Below are 23,569 nucleotides of genomic sequence, written 5' to 3' on the forward strand. Positions count from 1 at the left end.
GTCACCGCACGGCCATTAACAATGAGCAAAGCCCTTACCGCATTGTCAGCTATTAAAGGCCCCTAAATGACAGTTTAAATAGTTATTATAATTTAGTACGCCAGACGCGCGTTTCGTCTACATAAGACTCATCAGTGACGCTCATATCAAAATATATAAAAAAGCCAAACAAGTACATTTTAAACACTTCAAACGAGAAAACTAACGGTATAATTTATGTAAAAAAAAGTGAACGAAAACCAAATGTGTAACACATAAACAAACGACAACCACTGAATTACAGGTTCCTGACTTGGGACACGCACATAGATATTTACTTTTACGGGGATAAACATGTAAGCGGCATTCCAACCCTCCTTCTAACCTGGGACAGTGGTGTAACAGTTCAACATAAGAACTAACTATACAAATCAGTTGAAAAGGCTTTATTCATCAGATGGATAAACATACAAATACTACATAGACTGGACGTTGCCGGGTACATGTACATCCCAACAACAAAAAGACACTAAATACAGATTTGAGAGTACACACAGTTACTGACACCTAGTTCAAAGCCACTTACAACTAATGGGAAAAAAATATGCATCTAAGACTAAATTTTCAATCAGTTTACATCTAACATCCAATTGATTTAGTATAAGGATGTCATAAACAGTCTGAGAAAAACATGACCTTGTGCAATGCCAAGATCAAACACAATAATAACACAAACCAAGATCAAACACAATGATAACACAAACCAAGATCAAACACAATAATAACACAAACCAAGATCAAACACAATAATAACACAAACCAAGATCAAACACAATAATAACACAAACCAAGATCACACACAATAATAACACAAACCAAGATCAAACACAATAATAACACAAACCAAGATCACACAATAATAACACAAACCAAGATCAAACACAATGATAACACAAACCAAGATCAAACACAATATTAACACAAACCAAGATCAAACACAATAATAACACAAACCAAGATCAAACACAATAATAACACAAACCAAGATCACACAATAATAACACAAACCAAGATCAAACACAATATTAACACAAACCAAGATCACACAATAATAACACAAACCAAGATCAAACACAATGATAACACAAACCAAGATCAAACACAATAATAACACAAACCAAGATCACACAATAATAACACAAACCAAGATCAAACACAATAATAACACAAACCAAGATCACACAATAATAACACAAACCAAGATCAAACACAATGATAACACAAACCAAGATCAAACACAATAATAACACAAACCAAGATCAAACACAATAATAACACAAACCATGGTCAAATTTGATATTTACGATTTTCTCCCTTCTCTATTGAAAAAGTAAAATTATTGATTGAATAGCATTTCAACATAGTGGCATTTTATTTGCAATACGTTGAACAATCTTAAATGTTGTAATTATTTACACAATGGGGATTAATTTTCTGTGATGAGTTTCATTAAAAACATATTTACAGATTTCATGTACCATGTGTATGTCAGTTAGAATATTTTATTGATTGAAATTTTGCTGTTTCTGTGAACTGCTTTGGAAATCGATAGACAAATTGACTGTTAACAAAATGGATGTCAAGTAAGAAATTGTTAAATTTCTCTTGTGTCGTTCAGTTGTCTTTTAGCATTATTAATATTGTCAGTACAGAACATACAAATCTAGTCCAAATTGTTAAACTTTTATTCGTTATTCAGTACATTTTGTAAATCGTAATGCATCTATAATTTATACTTAGATTGAAAGAAAGAAACTCATTTATAACTCCATTTTTGTTACACAGGTAGCGTTAGCAGTGTAATTATCCGTAATGGTGGAGATTCGTTGTCACGGGAACTAAAAACGCAAGGTATATAAACTGTATAAAATGTTAATATGAAAAAGAAGATGTGGTATGATTGCCAATGAGACAACACTCCACAAGAGACCAAAATGACAATGAAATTAACAACTGTAGGTCACCGTACGGACAGCAACAATGAGCAAAGCCCATACTAAACATGATAAATAGTATACAGATTACAATTCTTATGTACCGTTGCATTATGGAACATTATTTTCCCTTGCGCTCTGAAATTAAATATTTTTTTTATAACCATGAGATGTCTACACTGCGCTTAGCTGCGGAAACGTAGCTCTTAGGTCCTTATGATATTTTTTTTAACTTTTCCCCAAATACATGAAGTAAAGAAATATCATAAGGACCTAAGAGCTACGTTTCCACAGCTACACTGGGCTATGAAAATTATACAAATTCTGCAAACTTTTATATTGTCAATGATATATGAAAATGTTCTATTAAAATGAACACTTTTAAGGAAAGAAATGAACGAAAGAAATCGACTTACTTCAGTGAAAATCCCGTATACAGCCAATTCCATTTAAATAAGATATTTAAGGTCTAGTGTTTCAAATATAGAGTTTTAGAACCTAAATGCCTCGTTTGTTGACACGTACATTTAATTGGAATCGAATTCGGTAGTTGCGTTCTCTCATTACTTTTTTTCTAATACGCATTAGAAATGCGTTTTTGTTAATATTCGAATTAATCTGTGGTGGACACTTTCTAAATTGTAATTCAAATTACGGAAGATCGTCGGTATATATTTCCTTGGATTTATACTTTTCTAAAATGAAGATTTTACTCTGGATTGTTTTTTTTCTTTCAAATATGATAACAGTATGGTAAATCGTGTTTGTTCTTCTTCAAAATTGCCACAATTTCCACAAATTGTTCATGAAATAGCACATTTGTGCATAAAAGAAAAACAAATCTATGAATTAGAGTTTTTGAAAACACTAATATGAGAAAAAATACTGAACTGAAAAATTCAAAGAAAAGGACCTAATGAAATCAAATGGCAAAATCAAAAGCTCAAACACATCAAACGAATGGATAACAACTGTCATATTCCTGACTTGATACAGGCGTTTTCTAATGTAGAAAATGGTGGATTGAACCTGGTTTTATAGCTAGCTAAACCTCTCACTTGTATGACAGTCGCATTAAATTCCATTATATTAACAACGATGCGTGAACAAAACAAACAGACATGTAACACGGAAGCACAAAAAGACATACATCAAATTTAACATCCTCATTTTGCTTATTATACGATTAAATTAATTTATGTAAAATGCACTCATTAAGGATTGATGAATTTGTATTACTGGCATATAATCATGCGTTTGACATCACACTGGTTGATATAAAACAATTTTGTCGTTCAGAGTATGACGGGATACATAATTGCAGAGTAACGTCAAATGAATATCATCAATGAATATCACAGTTCTTGTCCATTCTTTTTTATGTGTTTTGTTATTTGATTTTGCCATGTGAATATGGACTTTCTGATTGGATTTTCCTCTCAGTTCAGTATTTTTGTGATTTTACTTTTTATAAAGACAGACTTAACAGTAAAAGTAATATTAATACAACAAAATAATATGTCGTTCAAAGTATGACGGAATACATGAGAACATAGTCACGTCAAATGTACATCGTTTCAACAGACTTAACATTAAAAGTAATAAAGAAAAAAAAAGAATACTTTAATACGTTATTAAAATGACATTAAACGTCAGTACGCAGAATCTATACTTCAAGATCTTCGTGTAGTATTTGTAAAGTTGATTCGGAATTTTTATCAACAAGGTCCTGGTACCTTCCGATAAACTTTTTTTAAAAAAAGGACGAGACGTTTTGTGACACATCCCTGGTTTATCAAAACTCTCTGCTCAGACACTAGTGACGTTTTACAAAATCTAAATCGTTGCTGCAAGCTCTTGAATACCGAATAAGTGTATTCCATATGCAGGTGATGTTAAATGACCAAATTGAATAAATTGATTTAGATAAAAAAAAAAAAAAAAAAATACGATAAATTTGTTTTAAGATTTCGGATAAGAAATAAATTACTTTTTTTATATATAAATGAACAGCATAATTGATAAATTGTAAATCTGTCTCCACATTTGAAGATTTAGGCAAAGAATCAGACCGATTGTTTACTGCGATTGTACAAGCCAAGATAGCGGTATTCCATGTATTTATCTTACATTATAATCAATTGATTGATAATGATAATTAAAAGTTCGGATGAAGTAAAGCGAATTTGACATGCATTGCAATTTTATATTAGAATTTACATCCGGACGTCAAACGTTTCGAATGAGTTTTTAACTTATTTAATGTGAATCGAGTTCGAATTACATGTGAAAGCAGCATTAATCACGTAATAAAGTCACTGATTTTCGCGGATGATCCCTTAAGATTTATGTAAATAGCTTTAAAAAAGTCATATGTTTTGCTTCAATGTTTGGTTGAAGCACTTGAGAAACTCCACTCTGAACTTCAAATGCTAAAATTAGTTATGAAAATTTGAAAATCGACAAGGACATGATGCAATAGTAGGATGTAGCATGTTGTTTCATTTGTAATGATATGTTAACAGCATGATAAGTGTTGATATATTATGTATTTAAGCTAAAAATATGAAGAAGGAGAAAATTGCAATTACAACAGCAGGGCGTAATTTAGCTAGTGAGCTTATAATTCATTTGGACGTAGAGGACTCGTCATCAGATTTGAAATCAAAAATAAAGTTGGTAATTGAAAAGCTTGAGGAGTTTGATCAACACAGCGTTGCATTTCCAGCAAATGGTGGGTTTATTGATAATATAGCATTATCATATATGTACAACTGAACTAATACTAGTATACTAAAGGGACTTGATACCTCTAATAGTATTCAACAATAACTAATTTTGTAGTGTCTTATCATTTTCTTATAACTTTTGACCTATTGTGCATAACATTATTCTGTAGATTATGTCCGAAAGAAGAATCATTATGGAATAATATAATATAATCTAAAACAAAAATGAAAAAATAGAATCTGTATAAAAAATCATTTTCTATTATCGCAAAACGTTAATAATCGGATATTGATATCGGGAAAATGTTCCTTAAGCCCACTGCTTATTAAAAACATAAGTCGAACAAGTATCTTATATGACAGCATGAACAAGATCATAAGACTAAATATTTTTAGTAAATTTACTCGGTAAACAACTGTTGTATGAAAATAGAATGTGGTACTAATTCTAATAAGATAACTTTCTACCAAGGACCAAATGATGTAAACGTTAGCTGTGATTTTTTTCCCATGAATTATAGACAATAATATTAAATTCAGAACTTGGAGAGATACAGAAGGTCTCAGCAGCACTTGTTGACGTTCTTCAAGACTTCAGTGGCAAAACTGATATTGAAGTTCACATTGTTTTAAACGATGGAAATATGGTACAAACATTTGTGACTTGCTTGGAAAGCACCATGTCGGGTGATCAAAATCCATCCATGTTATCAAAATTTGCAGGATATTTTGGATTAGGTATGTCTAAATGTATACGTTTAGCAATTGTTTATATCAAAGGTAAGTATAAACAGTATTAAATATTTTTGTACGAATAACTATTTTGAGGTGTTCAAATATGCAAGGCTTACGATTTTTTACGCAAGACGCGCGTTTTGTCAACACTGAGTAATGTCAAGGAATTGTCGATGATATGCGTCAAAACGAATCGATTATTATTAAGCAAATGTCTTTCAATCTGCAAAATTTATTTTCTATCCTTTTTTTTTAAACTCCCTAGTCATCTTCATGGGAGGTGTTTGAGTAAAAAGAAACAAAATTTCGAACTTTTGGTATTTTGCCCTCGAAACTCATTAAGGTAGGTAAACATATAAATCATGATGTAGATTATAAGAAATCTAATAATATATATATTATAGGGAGTTTCAAATTTGAGGTAGCATTAAGCACCAACATAGACAATAACTGTTTAGTGTCTTTAAATATCAGCTGTATTTGTACGAGGCTAGGAAACAAGGTGTATGCGAGCTTTTAGCGAGCTACTACACCTGTTTCAAGCCGAGTACAAATACAATTGATATTTAAAGACACTAAACAGTTATTGTCTTTATCCTGCAATTAATTCTGTATATTGTTTTTGTTTTGAAAGACACAAAAACTAACATATTAAGCATTTATTTACGATTTGTAATCCTTGAGGCCCGCGTAGTAATATCAAAATCACACATTACGCTGAAGACGGGTTCGCAAAAAAGAATCTTGAATGGTCAACAGTAATACATCGCTCAAGGTGAATAATTATCTATTTTAACATAACAACTAATTTCAACAGTAAAATCAAATAACAAAACATTGTCAAATTTGAAACAGAAGTGTACGAGTTGTCCTACGCTTCAGACTTGACATTCACTAAACGTGCATGCTGAAATTGACATGGTTTATTTTGTAACACAATAATACAGTCACATTCTAGTTTTGCAATCGACAGTTGTCATCGTAATTGGTATGAAACTGGAATACACATTCTGAGGTCACACAGGTTCAAACAATACTCAGTCCGACAGTGGGCGGAGCTTCAAAGCGAAATCTGTATAGTATACAGATACAGCATAGCGATATCTGTAGGGCTGTATCTGTATAGTAGGACACCCAATTGCAGGATAAAAATGAATAAACACATATATAACAATACAAAACAAGGATTGGGAAACAAATGATTAGTCACTTATACAACTTCCTCTCATATTGAATGGCAAATTTAATAACAATAAACAGACAAATACAAAAGATTATAATATGATTGACATGTACATATCTATCAAATTTGTATACATATATTAACGAAGGAAACAGAAAAGAAAATTAATGAATCAAATATTTAATTGAGATACTTGCTTTTAAGATCAGGTGACATTTTGTTTAACCGTCAATGATTATTTTGTAGATCTCTTAATTTCCAATATATAGACTGGTACAGTGAGAAAGTTATTCTTATTGTCTTTATCTGTAATGTTCGGATCACCATGAATTAATATATCTATGCTACTAATTTAAATGTCAAAAGGATTCATTCGGGTATGATTTATCTGACCTATGTAACCAGCATTTATTATATCTTGGGAAAGGCTATTCCGAAGTCAAACTACTCGTGTATAATATCGTTTATGTTTTCAAAACAAGGAACAGCACATGCCTAATAATTAAACCATTTTTCACACCAGCACCTTCATCAGCCGATGAAGATTCTGCTACACAATAAGGAAGCCACACGAGTAGGTCACTAATAATGCCAATGTTTTGCAACTTATAGTTATATCTTTAATGTGAAACAAATTCGAAGCTTTTACTCTCTTACAGAGTGTATGTTTCCAAAAGTTTGGTTTGTGACCCTGATTTGTGTTTAGTTGAATCGATCTATAACTATTAAACAACGGTATACTTCTATTGCCTTATATCGAAAAATATAAATCTCATATATTTGCCTTCGTAGAGATTCGTATAGTTGATTTCCTGTCGAACGATCGGCATGACTGATGTTCGGTGACGAAAGTATGCATTTAAATGAGTATGTTCAGACATTACGCTCGAAAAGTTTGCTAACGACTGAAAAAAAGAGAGATTGAAAAATAATTACTAAGTATGTTTTTCTTCCTTTTCTTATAATTTTTTGCTCTAAACCTTCAGTTTAAGATAGCGATAGTAATGTTTAACACAAATGTCGGCAACATATTTGTGACTCCGGGCACTTATAGCATCAGGCTCGAAGCCTTGTCGGCATTTACACTTTCAGATGTCTTTCAAAAATAATATTTCTTACGCGTCTATCTGGAGGTATATCATCTTCGTGCAATGATTTATTGTTATCGTTGATATCAGATTATGACACAGAATATAAACTTAATAATTCCTCCGTTTGTGTATCGTTATCAAAAACGATATTGTTCGAATCAACAAGTGTAAAGTTTGATTTAGTTTGTCTTTATCAGTTAATAATAAACCAATTATGTATCAGACCTTCTATTTTTGACTGTTTCTTTAATGTCAAGTTCATTGTATACAAAAATTATGACATGACATGATATCGCAAATATATCTGAATATAAAACTTGGAAATCTGAGAAGAAAATTTTTTCTTTTTTTTTTTAAATCATATTAAAACGAACTTTTTCATTTTAGGAGGGAAATCTCCCGTTAGGCCAAAACGACATATCCAGATAAGTAATGTAAGCTTGAAAGCTACAGTATACATCAAGGTGTTTGCACAAACCGACCAAAGTGCTAAAAATGCTATCAGAGCATTAGAAAATAGTTTAGAGAGTGCATACCAAGAAAAAACTGTCGATGATGACTTGATAAAAGATTTATCAAAACCACAGGTATAAATTTAACTTTCCAAAAGGAGATTTAAAGTTATTTTTTTTTATTTTTGATAAAGTAAGGGTGATAGATATACTAGTTCGACGTCTACTATGTAGGTGATCAGGCTACTTGAGATTAAACATAAGCCGCTGCTCTCGAACCTTTCACAAAGATTCATAACCCTATGTGAATCATTAAAATCATGTTTTGTATCTACAATTGTCACTTTCTAATATATATTATAATATGCTTGAAAATAATCATAAAAGTGTCCATTTAGATGAAAGTATGTAATTGCCTACATAAGTACATATTATATGTGGAAAAGTGAATCGCTTGTTTAGACCTATTTTTATTTAAATGACAATGCTAGCAAGACATTCAAAATATTAAGAACTCTAGACGTGTTAATTGTACATGTTGTAGAAAACAAATCTTTTGTCTTCTCCTGATAATTTTGAACGATTTTGTATAAGTATGGGTATAACTGATTAGTGTTATGTAAATATATATAGGAAGATGTGGTATGAGTGCCAATGAGACAACTCTCCATCCAAATAACAATTTACAGGGGTAAACCATTTTAGGTCAATGTACGGCCTTCAACACGGAACCTTGGCTCACATCTAACAACAAGCTAAATTCTACTGTAATATAAAAAAGAAGATGTGGTATGATTGCCAATGAGACAACTATCCACAAAAGACCAAAATGACACAGTAAAACCATTCAAACGGGAAAAACAACGGTATAATCTAAATACAAAAACGTTTAACACGTATAAATTACATAAATTTGGTCGGTTGAAAACAAAACTTTACGACAAAAGAGATGATTTCAGCTTTCCAATTGTGAACTTTCCATTTCTAAGTAGCAACATTCCAGCAGCACCTGCATACGGGGTATATATCTCCCATTTGATACGATACTCCCGTGCTTGCATTTCCTATCATGATTTTCTTGATAGAGGGTTACTGCTCACAAGGAAGCTTTTAAACCAAGATTTCCAAATGGTAAAGTTGAAGTCATCCCTTCGTAAATTTTACGGACGCCATCACGAGTTGGTTGACCGTTATGGAATAACCGTTTCACAAATGATGTCGGATATGTTCCTTGCGTCGTAACTACAATCCCCTTCCCTTTCATGAATGTGACCTACCGAATAAGACTATTTACCGGATTTGTAATCACATAAGCAACACGACGGGTGCCACATGTGGAGCAGGATCTGCTTACCCTTCCGGAGCACCTGAGATCACCCCTAGTTTTTGGTGGGGTTCGTGTTGTTTATTCTTTAGTTTTCTATGTTGTGTCATGTGTACTATTGTTTTTTTGTTTGTCTTTTTCATTTTTAGCCATGGCGTTGTCAGTTTGTTTTAGATTTATGAGTTTGACTGTCCCTTTGGTATCTTTCGTCCCTCTTTTACATAAACAAACGACAACTACTGTACATCAGATGTACATTTATATCGATGTTTTTTCCAATAACAATACAATATTTTCTGATTGCTTCCCATTACTAGTCCAGAACTGGAAATTAAAGACACCGACCACATTTAGCACCTTCTTCATCCTCATTTTTAGACATAAATCAGAATTCGATTAATGTGGTCATCACAAGAACACAGTCTATGACAAACGAAATGATTAGAATTAAATATCCCCTATTAGCAGCATTATATCAACTTCATCCACAATTGGAATTTAAATTTCTCAACTCATATCATATTAAGGAGCTTGCAGCTGATATTCAGAACTTGATAAACTAATCAGTGTCTGAATATGAAATTAAGAAGCCAGGATTCTATAAGAACGTCTTGTCTTTTTTCTCAAAACGTTTATTGAAAGGTACCAATATCTAATGGATAAATATTCAGTATCTACTTAACAAATTCTACATGATGGCCTTGAGTTATAGAAGCCCTTAAAAATATAAGACACGGTATGGACCTACGAAGTCTTATATTATAAGACTACATATATAGATTCTAGGTGTTGACTGTGTGGAATTGTGTTTATTTTACAGTTTTACTTTTATTTGTCTATTTACTATTATTTTCAATTTGGTTATGTGACCCGTCCCGTTGTTCGCCATATGTGCATCAAGTTTTCAGGATTTCAACTTTTGCATTCCTTATGCGTTGGGTCCGAGGATGCTTCCGGGCATATAAGGTTTTCACAGCGTACTTATGATCTTGTATTTATATTTTACTTATTTAGTATTTTGATTGGAAAAGCAATATGTCACTATGCTTTACCATACTACCTGTATTAACAAGGACAATAACTTTTTTGGTTGGTGTTTTTGTTTGATTTCATTATAAGTGTTTTTGGATATTGTGTTGTATGTCTGGAATGTTTGTTTACTTGATTTTTGCTGCTGTTTTCTAGTTATTGCCACTTTCAACAATTATGTCATTATAATTCATTAAGTTTGATTTTTTTTTTATGTTGCATTTGGTTTTTTTTCGATAAGATTTCCATCCTTTACCAGATATTTAACGATCCATTCGCAAAACTACTGTTACTTTTATTATCTTTTTCTTGATTCACCGAATGATAGTAATAACAAAGTACTAGTAAACCTCTGTCATAGCTAATGTATAAAGTGTGTTCCTTAAAATTAACACGAGTAAATTGCACAAATCACAAATGGATTGCATCGAAAATAAATAAGTCACACTAAAGAAGAATACAGTTGATCCTAAGATGAATATGAATACCGTCGCTCTCTGTCCATTGAAACACACCGCCACCAAACGATTAATTTATTCAACAGAAGAAATCAATAAACATCGTATATGATGACAATTAAGAGTAAATTCTTGTCTTTCATATTTGCTAATTTGTTTTGTCGATATTACGTTCTTTTTATGTTTCTTTGAAACATTTATGACGTAGCTCTGTACTTATTCCTCCCGTAATTGTGTAATGGTTCTATGACGCGCGTTTCGTCTACATAAGTCTCACCAGTGACGCTCAGATCAAAACAGTTATAAAGCCAAACAAGTACAAAGGTGAAGAGCATTGAAGGCGCAAACATTATTATGGTTGCAACTGTATGATTTCCCACTGAATCATCAAAACCTACCCACGGATGGCTTTAAATTCCTCATATTCAACATTGTCAGCAAATAATGCTATATTATCAGTCTTATAATTCTTATTCCTGTACCAAGTTTGTAACTGTCTCTACATGTGTCAAGGAATTGATCATCACACGTACATGCATACTGTTTAAGTTTCCAAACACCACAAAGTAAAAAACTTTTGTTTAATCCTATTTAAATGTTCAATTATGTATAAATATATACAGAAGTTCATTTTTCCATGAAAACATCACAACTTTTATTCGTCTTTAAATTGAACAGTATCACTTTCGGTATGTCTAAACACCAACAAGTTGAAAATAAACTATTGTATCCAGACAGTTTACCGCATTAGAAGATTTACATATCAATAGATACCAGATATTTTATAATCATTTACTGCTGTATTCATGGTCATCTTTTAAATATATATCAATTGTTGAATTTCCGTATTTCAATGTGTAAGCAGTCAACTTTACTGTGAAATGAAAACACTTTCTAAACATTATAACCCAATATGACTATTAAAAATGTCATTTCCCCCAAAAAAAACAAAAAAAAAAACAAAGGTGCAAACAATGCAAAAAGACCATTTTTCAACAAAAATCTTGTTGAACAAGATTCTCAAGTTCTGCCTAGTTTTCTTTGGGAGTGCCCCTTTATGTTTCTTGCGAATAATGTATGTCAATAACTTGTGGAAAATTAAAATAACAAAAATATTAAACTTCGTGGAAAATTCTAAACAGGGTGTCCCTAAGCAAATGGCAAAATCAAAATCTCAAATCCATCAAACGAATGAATACTACCAACTGTCATATTTCTGATTGGGTACAGGCATTTCAGTATTATTGCCAGCTAAATCTCTCACTTGTATGACAGTCGCATAAAATTCCATGACTAGTATATTGAATAAAGGCAACAGTAGCTAGTATGCTGGTGTTCAAAAGCCATAAATCGATTAAGAGAAAAATCAATCCGGGTTACAAACCAAAATCGAGGAAAACACATTAACTATAAGAGGAACAACAGGAACACTGAAGTCTCCCCGGATTGAACTGAATAGCGATAAGTATGTAAAAAAACATAAAGTATCCTTGATTTGAATATTTGTGTTTTATGAGCAAATTAAACCATGGCCATTCGAAAACAAGTTAAGGTCTCAGATTCCCTCGAAATAATAATGTTTAGGTGTATAATGAATATGCATATATATGTCTTCTTTGTCTGAGAGTAATTCTTCGATATTTTTTCTTATTTTAAGACAAATTTTACAGAAGCTTAGCTAATAACAAGTTAATTAGTTTAAATTATATAATGCAGCTAAGGAAATAGAATACTTATCAAATACTCGTTCAATATTATTGTATCGAACTTAAATTTGGCTTTGTCTTTTTCTTTATAAGTTTTGATCATTCAAATATAGATGTATATTTTCAATCGTTAAATCTTTAAATTGACGCTTCATTCATTTTTCGTAAAAGGTTCAAGTTTTGCTTTTTAGATAGACGAGTTACAGCAAATACTAGTAAGTTCCGGGGTTGAAATTTCACTGAAAAAGAATCTAGGTCGAATAAAGATAACAGGTTTGCCTGAAAATATCACACAAGCCCTGCAAGAAATTTACACTTTTCTAAGACGAACGGAAGAAATGCGCTATGCTGAAGAACATGCTAATCTTGTGTCTGAAATGGTTGAATGGAGTTATCTCGAGGTAGACATTGATGGGGAAAAATTAATAGAATATCCACGTCAGATAAATTTGCTACTGGAACAAGCCGTCAGAAATAACAAAGCAACAGCTGAATTTCACGATGACCAGGGAAACAAGTATATAGTTGATTTTAACAGCTATGAGGAATATTTGGAGAGCAACCCATCAGAGGCTGTGAAGGTTATTCGAAGAAACAAACTATCAGGTAAATTGTTTAAATTCTTTAAGCAGAGATACCATGAGCCGGAAAGTGTTCTTATCCGTGTGCATTTTGTTTTTAATACAAGTGCAATATATTCACTAATTTGAACAAATACATTTTGTACTTATCCTGCACGAGATTTATAACACAGCAGTTTCTTTTATTGTTTTTTATTCCGCTTAGTTAGTCCTGTTAGTGTGAGAGTTGTTTGTATCACCGAGTATAACCGCCAACCATTCAACGATTTATTATTTTATACACAAACAAGGCCGTTAGTTTTCTCGTTTAAAATTGTCGTTTCGGTGCCATTTATAGCTGACCATGCGGTATGGACTTTGCTAATTGTTAAAGGCCGTACATAAAATACAATTAACACGATTATTTTCTTATCGATCATTCATGCTTTTCTTTCTCTATCCAAAGATGACATACACAAGACATATCTATTTCATATGTTGGAATAATTAGTTTTCAATGCTGTTCTACTTTGATTTTATTTCATCCTTTCAACTGTTTTTATTTGAGCACCAATGATAAACAATTTGCAAATGAAACATGTTTCTGGCAGACCAAATTATAAGCTTAATAGAAAAGAAAGGATATTCGGTGGTATTCATGACAAAAGAAACATGAAATGCAAGGCAAATTTACAAAAATACAAAGGAAAGCGATTTTCTTAATCTCAAAATTACAATGAGGCCTAAGGTTTTTTGGATGAGATAATCTATATTTCGCTTTACTTAATTACAAGACTGATGGAGTTGAAGGTTTTGAAGTAAATCATTCTGTACATAATTTACACATTTCCTTAAATTTTTGTTTTGATGGATTCTTCAATGAATATCTAACAAACAAACGTTGTTATCCGTTATATACTAATTTTTTGACAAGGGTTGATACGTATGTCTGTTGTAATGTAAAAAATGTCAGGGAAAAGCAAAATTTGAACACAATGATAAGAGTATGTTTTATGCAACAACGAATTTAACAATTTAAAAAAAAAGTATTGAGTTTGCATGGTCAATTTTATTGAGGACAAATTACCCCTTTTGTTATAAGTATTAAGAGGAAAAGGTAAAATAATTTCATTCAGTTTTCTTCATTTTTTTTTTATTCTTGTGTTGAACGCTTATCAAAATATCAATGATTAAACGAGGTTTTTTTTCATAAAAAAAGGTTGATATACTAACTTCACGTTTAAACTTTTAGGTCAACGTGGTGTATCTACTTGAAATGTGTAAAATTGTATTGATTTTCGCACTTGGACTGGCAAAATTATTTTTTGGTTTTTGTATGTTATCAATAAGTATATCTTTTTCAGACGCATCTGGCTTGGCATTTGAGATGCCCTCAAACTGGAGTCCAATGGACGATAAGGAGAATATAAAACTAGTACCTCTTCAACAAACTGACCAGGAATATCTCGAAGTTCAAAAAGATTTTTTAAAAACTACTGGATCAGCACTTACGATTCTAAAGGTAAAGTACATGTATAAGTTATTACACACCTTTCATGATTGGTCGAAAACGTTTTTAATGAAAACGATAGAATGACGATTAATCTTCAAGGAAAAAAACACATGTTGATGACACATTGCGTGAAATGCACAATATTTAGTATTTATACTTGTTTCGTAAACTAAAAAAAACCACTTTAGTAATTCTGTGTTTATCTTTCTCGTTAAACAACTATCTTTAACTTCATTGCAGATTTCAAGAATACAGAATCGGGCATTATATCAGCAATACAAGGCAAAAAAAATGTCAATGGAGTCATTAAATCCCCAAGGTCATCAAAACGAAAGAACACTTTGGCACGGTACTGCATATGACGCTTTGGATAGTATCAACACGTATGGGTTTAATAGGAGTTATTGTGGCAAAAATGGTATGTAAAGATACAATTTAATTATTCGAGTAATAATTTTTTTCAATTCCAAGTCTTCAAGTCACTTGTTTCTTAACATGAGTAACTGCTGACACTTGTTTTTCGTTAAATGTATTTTTAAAAGATCATCTGCTTCTTGTCTAAAGAAAATCAAAAAAGACAATGACAAGTGACAGACTTTTGTTTACAGCAAACGTAGAGTTGCTGTCAATAAATGAAAATGTGAAATTTCGTATCTTTTATGTGCTGAATGTTGTGTATTTCTCCTAAATTGCTTACAAAATATTTTCTGCATTTATTTTGTGTCGGCTGTTTGAAATGGCGATATTCTTTGTATACGTTACAAGCTTTTTTTGTAGTATGATTAAAAGGTTGCACGTAGCTACAAAGTTACACCAAAAACAGTAAAACACAAACAAACAAAAAATTGTACGTTGTTAGCCTGTAATGAACTAATCCTTTTTAATGAATCAAACATATGCAGCATTATGAACCCTTTTGCCCCGAATCCCACATGCCGTCGTGATGGCGACCACCATTCTTTGGAGGCCAGAATGAACCTCCATACTTTTTGTGGAAATGCCCTAGCTGATCTGTCTTGACAGTAGGTATTTCGACCATGCAATTCATGGTCCGTCCATAAACTCTTCTCAGATGTCTGTACATGAAAATATGACATCTTTAAAGCCGTTTAAGAGTTAAAGATCTGAAATACGCGAAAAGTAGTAAAAAAAGAGGTTGGGGTGCACGTCTTTTGAGTCCGACTGGTAGTGGCTGTACGCATAAACAATTGTCATAAATACATGCAAATGATGTACAGGAACACAACGAGGTATAATATGGTCAATATAGATCTGGTCTGTAATATCTAGGTCACCGTTTTGTACGAAATTCGTAGAACGGACATTTAGGCAGATCTGACCTGACAATAATTATTCCCCAAAAAGACACTAAAGTCAAATTTACTTTCAGTCAGTATGACTGCTGTACATATAAGGTAATACTTGAATGAGGCAGACACACAGTCTGGTCAATGTGTACCTCTCAAGTTCGAATTAAAATTAAAAATTGACTAAAAATGATTTTTTTTCAGTAGAGGTGGGTTCAAACTTACCAGAAAGTATAATTAGCATATTAGTATATTTGCAAATTTTGGAAAAATGCCTGATTTTACACAAATCTTTTAGGGTTGCACGAGTTAGGGACTAATAATATTAAAGTTATAAGATATCATTCAAATTTTTAGTTGGTGTTTGTATCTATATTAGAAAAATGACAATAAGGGATGTGGTATGATTATAAATGAGACAAATATCTACAAAAGATAAAGGAAAAGAATGTAAACAACTACATGTTATCGTACGCATTATAACAATGTGAAAACAACCATCACTCGTATTAGAAGCAAGTTAAGACCCGTGATGTATAACCAAATATGAAACAAAAAAATTGAAAAAAAATATACTGTTTAATGTTTATTAGTTGGAACGAAATATTATCATAGCAGACAGAAAAAAGAGGTTCCTGTCTTGGACATACATTCACAGAAATTGATGGGGTTAAACATTAAGAGGGTGTTTAACTTCGGCTCTTACCTTGGATAGAGGTGTTACAGCACAACACCAGAACACAGTCTAATACATCAATTGAGATGGGTTTAACTCACATGAATACTAAGAAAAAAAATCACTAAACGAAATAAAAAAAATCGATCTAAGAGTTATTGCATTTACTGGAAGCTAGCTTAATGCCCAACGAGCAACGGTTATGAACCATCTCGCTTGGAGTTGGTGGATTTGGTTTTCCGCTAAAGATCATTATAGAAAGCCCTCTTTTAATCCCCTACTTTTGTTTGATGTTTCTATATTTACATACGGCATCTATTGTTGACTTTATATTTCAAATGTTGCATCACCACTTATGTTATTTAAAACAAATCTTGAAATTCTTGATTATTAATATATATGTTTACTTAGCTACGGTATATGGAAATGGTGTATACTTTGCAAGGGACGCAGCATATTCAGCTAGAGGTACATATTCGCCAAATGACCATAACAACCAAAGGCATATGTACATGTGTAAAGTCTTAACTGGTGAATTCGCACAAGGGAAACAAGGATTGATCGTACCACCGCCAAAAGGAAAAAGTCACATTTTGCATGACTGTGTAGTTGATAATCCTGCAGATCCCGCAATATTTGTCATATTCCATGATACACAAGCATATCCTGAATATTTAGTTCTATTCCAAGGGTAACTTGAAGGTCACATTTTCAGAAATTATATACCATCAATAATATTTTAGTTTAAAATATTTATAAATGTAGTTTTTTTTAAGGACGGCACAATCAGTAGAATTATTCCTTTACAACTTTGGGCAAATTTAATGTTGTCTACCTTTTGTTGTCAATACTTTGTTTTTTGGTCTAGAAATGACAGATTTGAATGGAAAAAAGCAGATTTCCTTTAAATTCGCTCACACAATGATTGTGCTACATAAAGGCTAAAAGGCCTATGATCATATAAAAATTGTGTCTGTAAATATTTCCCTGATAGTTATATCTATAAAATAATACTAGCTAGTACTAAAAGTCAAAAAAAAAAAATACGTGACATTCATTTTCAATTCAATTGAAAGAGAAAGTGTCGAATACCAATACCCATCTCAAATTTTATTTTATTGTAAGGATGGGTACCAAAATACAACTATCAGTATAATTGAATATTTCAAAATATGACCTATAAGGACACAAAAAAAGAATTCATTTACGAATAAAATTCGCATTTTACCCCTTAAAAAATATTGTATCGTTTTAAGTTGTCAAAACAAGTTTTACTTGAATAGTTCTTTTTTTTATATTGCTAAGCCAGTCAACAACGGTTCTTATAAATACGTGTATAATGCATGCCTATTGATACCGAGCTGAAGTTTTGATTCGCTCAGGTAATACGACCTTATAGGAATTTGTTTGTACACTTTTCTCGGAATTGTTTTCAACTATTTTTGGAGAAAAACGCGTTCTCGTGATTTAACTGTAATAATAGATGCTATTTGACGTCACAGAAAAAAAGGGGGGATGTGATTGTTTCCGCAAATATCATTTGGTCAATCGGCAACATCTAATTTGTAGGAATAAACTAGAAATAAAAGTATTCTGTCAAGTCCTTTTAATATTAATCCTTTCCGCGAATAAATAAGTCAATTTTTATCTTATGTACCAAGTACATTCATTCAGTCGTTTTATTTTATACGCGAAATGTATGTTGTTTGTTTTTTATAGGAAGATTAATTTTCAAAAACATCATGCAAAATGTTCAAGTTTAAAGTTCAAGTGATATTTTAAACTATTAGGTGGTACTATAATTATATTGTTTCTTTTGTTGACTAGCATGTTTTCGGGTCTTTGGTTGTTGTTCAATGTTCTGCTTTAAGAAGTATATACGCATTTCCGTTGCGATCAAACTCCACTATTAATTAAAAAAACATCTGTTCGCCCTTTCATCGTTTTTGGAAATCGTTGCATCAGAAATGGAAATTTTTGCAAAGCTGTCTTCTTTTTCGCTTTGCATTATACGGTTGTTTCCTTTCTGTCTGTTTAAACCACTGTTTCGAGATTGTTTTAAAGATTCGTGGCTTTGTTGCCAATAAATTTCGAACAAATGCGTGTCCTTAAATGAAATTTTAAATGTAGTAAAATCGTAATATTTTGATAAATATCAATAAAGAAAAAAAGGAACCCAACAAAATAAGTGTATTGACCTTGGTTCATAAACAAATTGAAGACACCTTAGTCCAGTTCATCTACATATACGTAGATATTGCTTTTTAAAAACAAGGTCGTTGAGTCTGTTAGCTGAAAATATTCAATTTATATAAAAACATTTTTCATGTAACATTTAGTAGTAAGTTCTGTCACTGATAGCTAGTCTTTTGTGTGAAAATTATGACAGAACATTATGTATGCAAATACTGTCGACCCACACAAATTCAATCCGAAATGATTTGCTTTCATTGGATTCAAACATTGTATCCATAGGAACGCCTTCACACAGATTAATATAATTTTAAAAAAAAATGAAATAAATATGCTAAATGACGATGTTTGAACAACCCGATATCATTATTTTTCGGTTTATCATCTTTTAAAACACAATGCATTACGATATGCATCAATATAAAAATGGAATTAGTTTATCTGTATAGTACTGAAGTAATTTATTGTTTACGTGATTATATATATTTCTTGCAAATTGGCAATAGGTTATAAATCACCCCAAATGTACTTAGAAACGGGGACTTCTCTGACATAGCTGTGTCAGTGAAGTAATTTTTAACAGCGGGTGTAATACTGTTGCTGAAAATATCTTGTTAATTGTATTTTGTGTACTTTTGTTTAGTTTTATTTTTTTATAAGGACTAGCGGTGTCATTTTATTTTCGACTTAAGGGTTTGAATGTCTCATCGATATCTTTCGCCTCTCGTTGTCAATTTGTGCTGCGAACAGTATTCATATAAACTAGATAAAAAAGTATTTTGAGGGCATATTAACAAGACTGTGTTTGTATTTCGAGGCATCTAAGAAAGAAAAATCAATGTAGATTGAAAGCGCATCCACCAGATAATCTATAAATAAACCGGATAAAAGAATAGCCTTAAAAATATATAGACAACTTTTAAAATACGTTTGTCAAACGGTTAATTTTAGATGACGGCAATGATTGATATTGGAATGATTTTCGGTAATGTTGTTTCAACACACATCCGTCCTAAATTTAATTATTTCAAATCAAATGAAGCTGTTATGTATGTTGTCCTTCGGTTAAAAAAATGTCTTGATATAAGTAAACATTTATGAAAAACCATTTGCAATGTTTAGTTGGATATGATTTTCAAAAATATATTAGAGCAAGTTGTCATTTCAAATACGAAATACAAAGTAGTTTATTTGAGCATTCTGTTTTATCTAATTCTGTTTTTAACATTATATATTTAAGTGATATTTAACTTGAATGTTTCATGTTGATTGTTAGCTGTAGTATTTTTAAATTGTTGAAATTGTTGAAATATAATGATATTTGAAGAAGTTATTACTAAGGACAGGGTTTTTTTTAAATACTGTTATATTGAATTTTCATGTTTCTGAATAGGGACCACAAAGTTTGATTGGTTTTGTGCTTTGTAGCAATACAAGGTTATGACAGACCTGGCCGGAGTTGCCGACAGAATGAGTTAAAAACATCTACAAACATATGACATTGTACGGACACGTTTTATCAACAAACTGTTCCAGACCTCGGATTTAAACCATGTGATATATATATACATTATGTATTCCATATTTATAAAAGAATGTGTAATTCGAACTAATATTGCAATTGACTTTTTAGAGTGTATATCATGATTGAAAAAATCAGAATATCTAATTTAAAATTATATCGTAATTATATAATTTGTAGTGTCTTATTCAAGCTGATATTATGATTGACTAATTTAGAATTTCTAATTCAAGCTTATATTAGGATTAAATAATTAAGAATATCAAATTCAAGTTATACTAGTATTGTGATTTAAATATTTAGAGCGTTCAATGCAAGCTTATATTGTGATTGAACAATTAAGAGGTATTCAATTCAAATTATATTGTGATGGAAAAAATTTAGAGCGTCTTATTCAAGCTTATATTGTGATTGACTAATTAAGGTCTTAACATGATGTCCTTTGCGTACATAGCCGTGCTAAAATATGAATATATTGTTTGTGCTGTTCCGATCGTACTCACTCGTCGTATGCTTTTTGATGAATGAGCTAATCGATGTCATAGATGTATTACGTCAGAATATAAGCAGTTTACGGGAAAAATACACGTTTTGATATTGATTCACTTATAGGGTCTTTGCATCGGAATTTAACAAATTATCCAAAACTAGTTGTTGGCATGACACAGGTTATGTTTTTCTCATCTATTTCATGGTGGTATAATACTAAACCCTTAACAGGTAGGATTGTACGCGATATTCATATGATGAAGACATAATCTTTCAATCAATTAAATTGAGGTCTGGAGCTGGCATGTCAGTAATTGCTAGTAGTCTGTTGTTATTTTATGTATTATTGTCATTTTGTTCATTTTCTTTTGTTTATTTTCTTTTGTTTCATATTCTGACATCGGACTCGGACTTCTCTTAAACTGAGTTTTACTGTGCGTATTAGTGCGTTTGTTTTTTTAACATTGACTAGAGGTATAGGGGGAGGGTTGAGATCTCAAAAAAACATGTTTAACCGCGCCGCAATTTTCCGCCAAGTCAGGAGCCTCTGACCTTTGTTAGTCTTGTATGATTTTTAATTTCAGTTTCTTCTGTATAATTCAGAGTTTAGTATGACGTCCACTCTCACTGAAATAGTATACATATTTGTTTAGGGGCCAGCTTAAGAACGCCGAGTGCGTGAGTTTCTCGCTACATTGAAGACCCTTTGCAATTGGTGACCTTCGGCTGTTGTCTGCTCTATGGTCGGGTTGTTGTCGCTTTGACACATTCCCCATTTCCTTTCTCAATTTCAAACGTAAACAAATGATGATAAAATGTGTTATATAAACCATTTTTTGTATACTTATAAGACATATAGGTACAATTGTCATTTAGATTCATCCAAACCTATCTAAATAATTATTGTAAATAGTTTAAGCATGTCACTGATTCAGTTTTTCCATTCTTTTACGTCAACATTATAGTGCGTTTATTAATGGGAACGACAAATAATGCCTTCACCTAGAGCTCTTCGATCCAAAGCAATATCCGTATTTGTCCTATTATAATCGAAATTATTCATTGGGGATTGCAAATATCGTGATACTACCACGGTTTGTTCCCTTATGCCAATATTTTACCCCTCGTTATCGCTCAGGGTAAAATATTTGTCATTAAGGGCCAGCCCTTGGTAAAATCACAATATATTCAAGCCCTCATTAATTATTTCTTAAGTATCCAATTCAAGTTATATTGTGATTAAATAATTTAGAGTGTCTAATTTAAGCTAATATTGTAATTGAATGATTTAGAGTGTCTAATTCAAGCTTTTATTGTAATTGAATTAAAAATAAGACTGTGATAATGTATTCAAGAGAGTGTACTTCAACCTTATATTGTGAATAAAAATATCAAAATTACAATGTTCAAAGTTTAATTTAATTGTTTACCTTATTAAGTGTTGTGAACTAGTATGGAAAAGATTGTTACCAGTTTACATAAAGCATGTCAAGATGTTATGATAACGTGCCTTATAAGAAAAGGAAAACATTATATTCACTATGGACAAATGAAATGAATTGATATTGATCCCATCATCTCCGATAAGTTAAGGTTACAAAATATATTCTTGCTTTGCGCATAATCAAACGATAAACTGATAAAAAATAAAAGATAAAATACCGAGCTTTAAGACAAATTCAAGCAGGAAGAGTAAAAAAAAAGTGACAAAATCAGTCAACGCAACAAGTGATAAACAACTATTCAACTATTCTCTATTTCGTAAAGACATTATCTGAAAAAAATGGCGAGAGAAACCAGTTTAAAAAGCTAGCTAAATCTCCCATTTGAATGAGAATCGTTTATATTTCCGTTATATTGACTGAATTGAGCGAACAAACCAGACAGACACAATAGGTTAATTTGACAATAATTTGAATCCAGCAGCCAAAGTTGTGTGAATTACATCGCAGACAATCAACATAAAAAATAAAACAAACATACAAATTTATTTAACAAGGACGCAAACAAAACTGAGTTGAGACATATGTACTCCATACGTGGGCAAAGTTGATATATTGCTGCCAAGAAAAGGAAAAATAATAATTTCCAAATTGGAATTGTATCTTGGTTTTTACATTCTTGTACTGAGTTTAATGAAAATGTCTAGAAATGATGTAGAGGAAGGTGTATGTATTGTTTTTCAAGAAGATATAACAATTAGACCAAATAAGAAAACATGGGTTGTTAATCTGTCTCTTTGATCAACTTGTTTTCACAAATGCTCCAATTTAAGCTCCAGTTGCTGTTTAAAGAAGAAAATGTGAACTAGAAGAAGTGCACCGTTATATCCAAAGGAATGCCGACAATCTCCTTAAAAATTCTCCCTCCAAATTCAACAAATATGTTGTCAATGAAAAAGTATAAGATACTCATGACTACAAAATATGTAGATTATATCAGAAAAAACAAAATATTTGTAGCGTATTGTACCATTTGAAATGGAGGGGAGCATTGTGGATTATTGTTTTTTTTTTCATTTTTCATTTGAAATGGTGTTGTAAAAGCTGGGCATATCGAATGTTTTGATAGAATTTAATTAAGATCATTTAAAAATTTTAAGAAGTTATAAGAAGAAAAATTAGATAGC

At 31.6% G+C, this 23,569-nt stretch overlaps 1 protein-coding gene across 1 annotated transcript in view; it reads left to right on the top strand.

The window, feature by feature from the left end:
• Window positions 1–22,343, top strand: part of LOC143085388 (protein mono-ADP-ribosyltransferase PARP14-like) — a 47,742-nt gene extending 25,399 nt beyond the window's left edge. The window contains exons 13-20 of the mRNA XM_076261700.1: window positions 1,825–1,890; window positions 4,531–4,707; window positions 5,243–5,440; window positions 8,099–8,298; window positions 12,872–13,286; window positions 14,605–14,762; window positions 14,994–15,171; window positions 17,148–22,343. Of these exons, the coding sequence (XP_076117815.1) occupies window positions 1,825–1,890; window positions 4,531–4,707; window positions 5,243–5,440; window positions 8,099–8,298; window positions 12,872–13,286; window positions 14,605–14,762; window positions 14,994–15,171; window positions 17,148–17,431 (1,676 nt within the window). The 3' untranslated portion in view covers window positions 17,432–22,343. The remainder of the gene's footprint in view (window positions 1–1,824; window positions 1,891–4,530; window positions 4,708–5,242; window positions 5,441–8,098; window positions 8,299–12,871; window positions 13,287–14,604; window positions 14,763–14,993; window positions 15,172–17,147) is intronic.
• Window positions 22,344–23,569: the final 1,226 nt, after the last annotated feature.

This window comes from Mytilus galloprovincialis, chromosome 8, assembly GCF_965363235.1.
Source record: "Mytilus galloprovincialis chromosome 8, xbMytGall1.hap1.1, whole genome shotgun sequence".
Lineage (NCBI taxonomy): Eukaryota > Metazoa > Mollusca > Bivalvia > Mytilida > Mytilidae > Mytilus > Mytilus galloprovincialis.